This window comes from Saccostrea cucullata, unplaced genomic scaffold (genome assembly GCF_032062105.1).
Source record: "Saccostrea cucullata isolate Sc308-1 unplaced genomic scaffold, CSIRO_AGI_Scuc_v1 ctg5965, whole genome shotgun sequence".
Lineage (NCBI taxonomy): Eukaryota > Metazoa > Mollusca > Bivalvia > Ostreida > Ostreidae > Saccostrea > Saccostrea cuccullata.
This window is the reverse complement of record NW_026928071.1, coordinates 23,757-29,133: the sequence shown is the minus strand read 5'-3', so window position 1 is coordinate 29,133 and position 5,377 is coordinate 23,757. Positions and strand designations below refer to the sequence as shown.

The following is a 5,377-nucleotide window of genomic DNA, read 5'->3' as shown; positions in this document are numbered from 1 at the left end:
GCCATATTTGTACGTATGTATAGAAAAAAAATATACAGACATATTTAAATAATACACATATTTCTCAATAGTACTGATTTACGAAACCTTTTTCAGTGTCTGATGATTAAGAACCGTACACAATTTGCAAGACACTTTAGGACATATATGGACAATTCTTTTTAATTTTGTAACAAAAAAGCTTACAATTTCAGATCGTTCTAAACAGAACAAAATGTTCAGCAAATATCAGAGTGTTTAAATTGAATAGAGTTTAGTAATTTATAATTCAAGCTAAAAAAAATGTTGAAATATTTCATTTTGAGTATTTTATATTTCAAATTTCATTTTACTTGCATATAGATGTCCGGACGACAAAAAGCCCTCCTGCTGGTCTCTGGGATGGGTGGCGCAGGCTATGCAGCCTGGAAGACATTATTTCCGTGGATTGGTGACGATATCAAGACAATTAGAGTATTTTTGGAAGTTCTGAAAAGGATTGGCGAAAACTTTAGCAAAGGAAGGACAGTACTGGATATGTTTGAAGAGAATGTGGTCAAACTACCGAAAAAGACATTCATCATTTTTGAGGATAGACAATATTCGTACGAATTTGTCGACACCATGGCCAATAAAGTGGCAAATCTTGCTGCATCATGGAACCTTCCCCGGGATTCTTCAGTCGCCATGATGATAGAAAATGAACCTGCATTTGTATGGACATTTCTAGGTGACACATAATTTTTCCTGAGCAAACGACTTTCTATAAAAAAACTAAGACTTTTATAATGACATAAACCATGTAATCTACTGTAGGTCTACAGAAGGCAGGACTTGTAGGAGCTTTTATTAATTACCACTTAAAGGCTCATCCACTCATACATTCCATCAAGGTCAGCGACGCACCCGTGCTCATCATTGGCTCAGGTATTATATCAATAAAAATGGTCATTTTGATGTTAATTCAATAAGTACATGTAATCTAATTTAACTTTCATTCTATGACAGGAGATGGTCATCTAGAGTCGATTCAACAGATACTGAACGATTTACCCGACATTAAAATATATGTTCAGGGAAAGCGACAAACTGACCTCCCGTCAAAGTTCGTTGCCATGGACGACGTACTTCTTCGTACCCTTCCTGTGGCTCTTTCTAAGGTACACCGAGAGGGGACCACCTTACGCAGTCCCGTCTGCTACATTTATACCTCTGGTACAACAGGTGTGTACGAGCGTTATTTTGAATATTCTCTATACAGTAAACATGTTCATAACGAAGTGCCGGCGATGGACGATTTTGTTTCTTAAACCTAATTCCTTATATCCTTGAAATCACTTTAAACGTAAATTCATTTTAAGCATGTTCGTTATAAACGTATTTTTACTGTACTTAACTGGCCCTCGGGTGACAACCCTACTCAGACGTGATAATTGGTGATGTCTCCCATCTAAACAGTCCAAAATTGTATATGTTCAAATTCAGGTAATAATTTTATTGATCATTATAACTGCAAAACACTTGCAAACTGACATTGTGTGAATTTGCAGGACTACCTAAGCCAGCAATAATCAACAATTCGAAAGCCATGTCTTCCTCGGTGTATTGGCAAGCGTTCGGTTACAATGAAAACGATATAGGTTATGCTGTTACACCTCTATACCACAGTGCTAGCACCACGATGTGCCTATTTAATACAATTGAAAGAGGTATATATGACTGTATCCTTACGTATAGAGTTTTATAGCATCAGTTCGTTTTCTTACTTTGAAGAGTATCTGGATCTGTTTTACAAAAGAAACTAACGAATTAGACAAAAAAAAAAAATAATTCTACTTAGAACTTTCTAATTTGCATTAAATTAAAAATGGTTTTAATCTTTTTAAAAGAAATGTAGAAAAATATTTTCATAGAAGCAACTTTTCACACAATTATTAATTTTGCGAAATTTTACAATCAGTGTTAATCGTACGTTCTTTTGTAAAACGGGCCCCTGATTCTTGCTTTTAATAGGAGCAACTATAGTCCTTCGCCGCAAGTTCTCTGCCCGTCATTACTGGGAAGATGTGCGCAAATATAAAGTTACAGTCATACAATATATAGGAGAATTATGCCGATATTTACTACGTGTACCAAAGGTAAAGTATAAAGTTATTGAGAAAACAAGCAACTTTTAATGTACATGTATTGCCTGTTCAAAATTAAACATAACGTCTCCATATGAGTGAAAAATTCTCGAGAGGGACGTTAAACAATATACAATCAATCAATCAAAATGAAACATTAAGTGGAAATTTCTGGGTTAAATGTATTTGACACAGAACGATCTGGATGGTGTGCACAACGTACGTGTGGCGTTCGGAAATGGACTTCGGATAGACATTTGGGAAGAATTTAAAACCAGGTTCAAGATTCCGCGGATAATAGAATTTTTTGGGGCAACTGAAGGAACCGGAAGCTTTTTGAATGCTACCGGTGAAGTCGGTGCCATCGGCAGGATGTCTCCCTTTATGGTATTGTTATATTTTAATTTTAATTACAGGCCAAAGAAAAAATTGTATCAATAACTTTCCATACGCTGTAACACAGGGTATTTCCGTCTTATCAGTTGCAGATGTTTTCTTTTTGATCGAATATAATATGATTATAATAATATATTTAAATGCGTATACAAATTTATACGGAACCTATCAAAAATATTTTTTCATTTTGATATATTAAATCTGTTAAAACTTACTCATTCAATCATCTCTGTGCCATCAGGTGCTTGAGGCGGCTAAAAGGTATTTCCATCTGGCTCGGTCTGCAGCTGCTCGTGGTTCCGTCTTAATGGATAGACGTCTGGTTTTCAGGTCTTTCAGGACAGTTCTTCTCCATGTCTCCTTTGGCCGGCCCCTGTTTCTTCTTCCCTAGGGTGTTCATCTAAGGGCAACCCTGGGCAGTGAGTTGGGAGGCATGCACAGGAGATGACCAAGCGATCGCCGTATTTGGATGGTCTGTGATATTGTAGGCATCCCAGTTCTTTCTGGTAGATCTTCATTTGTGATGGTGTTAGGCCATAAGATCTTGAGGATGCGTCTAGGGGACTGTGTTTGGAAGACTTCTAGTTTCCTTTCTATCTCCAGAGATGTTTTCCAGCACTCTGATCCATACAAAGAGGACACTGAGGACACTGCTGTTGAAGATCCTGATCTTGGTGTTGATGTTGAGTGATGAGGATCTCCATATGGGTTTCAACATTGCAAAAGCCTGATTTGCTTTGCTAATTCCTGTGTCGACTTCCTTATTGCAGTCGCCCGTTGTGGTGACCTTGCTACCCCTGTATGTGAACTCCTCAATATCCTCTAGTGACTTGCCGTTGATCAGTGCTGGATTACTGTTAGTGGCATTTACTCGTAAAACCTGTGCCTTTTTAGCTCACCTGAGCCGAAGGCTCAAGTGAGCTTTTCTGATCACATTTTGTCCGTCGTCCGTACGTCCGTCTGTCCGTCCGTAAACTTTTCACATTTTCGACTTCTTCTCAAGAACCACTGGGCCAATTTTAACCAAACTTGGTACAAAGCATTCTTGGGTAAAGGGGAGTTTAAATTGTTAAAATGAAGGGCCAAGTCCCCTCCAAAGGGGAGATAATCAAGAAAAGACAAAAATAGGGTGGGGTCTTGAAAAAATCTTCTCAAGAACCACTGGGCCAGAAAAGCTGAAACTTATATGGAAGCATCCTGGGGTAGTGTAGATTCTAAATTGTTCAAATCATGGCCCCCGGGGGTTGGGCGGGGCCACAATAGGGAATCCAAGTTTTACATAGAAATATATAGAAAAAACTTTATAAATCATCTCAAGAACCAGTGGGCCAGAAAAGCTGAAACTTATGTGAAAGCATCCTGGGGTAGCCTAGATTCTAAATTGTTCAAATCGTGACCCCCGGGGGTTGGGCGGGGCCACAATAGGGAATCAAAGTTTTACATAGAAATATATAGGAAAAAACTTTAAAAATCTTCTTCTCAAGAACCAGTAGCCAGAAAAGCTGAAACTTATGTGCAAGCATCCTGGGGTAGCCTAGATTCTAAATTGTTTAAATCGTGACCCCCGGAGGTTGGGCGGGGCCACAATAGGGAATCAAAGGTTACATTGAAATATATAGGAAAAAAATTTAAAAATCTTCTTCTCAAGAACCACGGGGCCAGAAAAGCTGAAACTTATGTGGAAGCATCCTGGGATAGTGTAGATTCTAAATTGTTTAAATCATGACCCCCGGGGGCTGGGCGGGGCAACAATAGGGAATCAAAGTTTTACATAGAAATATATAGGAAAAATTTTAAAAATCTTTTTCTCAAGAAACATTGGGTCAGAAAAGCTGAAACTTATGTGGAAGCATCCTGGGATAGTGTAGATTCTAAATTATACAAATTGTGATCCCCAGGGGTTGGGTGGGGCCACAGTAAGGAATCAAAGTTTTACATAGAAATATATAGGACAATTCTTTAAAAATCTTCTTCTCAAGAACCAGTGGGCCAGAAAAGCTGAAACTTATGTGGAAGCATCCTGGGATAGTGTAGATTCTAAATTGTTTAACTCGTGACCCCCGGGGGTTGGGCGGGGCCACAATAAGGAATCAAAGTTTTACATAGAAATATATAGGAAAATTCTATAAAAATCTTCTTCTCAAGAACCAGTGGGCCAAAAAAGCTGAAACTTATGTGAAAGCATCCTGGGGTAGTGTAGATTCTAAATTGTTCAATGACCCCCGGGGGTAGGACGGGGCCATAATTTGGAATCACAATAGGTTATTACAAGGGGGAAATCTGGTAAAGAACAGCATGGTCAAAGCTATTGAGGTGAGCGATGTGGCCTATGGGCCTCTTGTTGGTATTCACCTTCAATCCTATTTTGTTAGATGTTTCACTGAGGAGCTCTGTCTTCTGCTGAATATCTTGATGCCTGTTTGAAAGGAGGCCAAGGTCATCAGCTTAATCAAGGTCCTCTAGGATTCAGATCAGTGTCCATTGCAATTCCTGTCTTTTGACTTGTGTGGTGTTCTTCATAACCCAGTCAATTGCAAGTGAGAATAGCACAGGTGACGGAATACATCCTTGCTTCACTCCGGTGTTCACTGCGAAGGGCTTCGTGAGTTGGCTGTTCTGTATCACTCGGTACTCAAAGTTGTTGTAGAGGGACTGGATGATCCAGTTTCTGTGGGATGCCGTAGTGGCGCAGGATCTCCAGAGAGATTCGCGGTGTAGTCTGTCAAAGGCCTTCTCAAAATCAACAAATACAGCATGTCACGACAGCCGTCGTGCTCTGTCCAGTCAGATATAACAAGATTTTTTCTATTTACAATTTTTTTTTATCTATAAATAAAATCAATAAAAACAATATTTACAACATATTTTTACAGCTA

The 5,377-nt window shown here is 38.8% G+C and overlaps 1 protein-coding gene across 1 annotated transcript; it reads left to right on the top strand.

Moving 5' to 3' along the window:
• Positions 1–341: 341 nt before the first annotated feature.
• On the top strand, positions 342–3,192 carry LOC134276300 (long-chain fatty acid transport protein 6-like). The gene is made up of 8 exons (XM_062758557.1): positions 342–709; positions 796–906; positions 988–1,203; positions 1,530–1,688; positions 1,993–2,117; positions 2,301–2,492; positions 2,743–2,831; positions 3,105–3,192. Exons 1-8 carry the CDS (start codon positions 343–345, stop codon positions 3,190–3,192), a joined length of 1,347 nt encoding a protein of 448 aa, XP_062614541.1. The 5' UTR covers position 342.
• Positions 3,193–5,377: the final 2,185 nt, after the last annotated feature.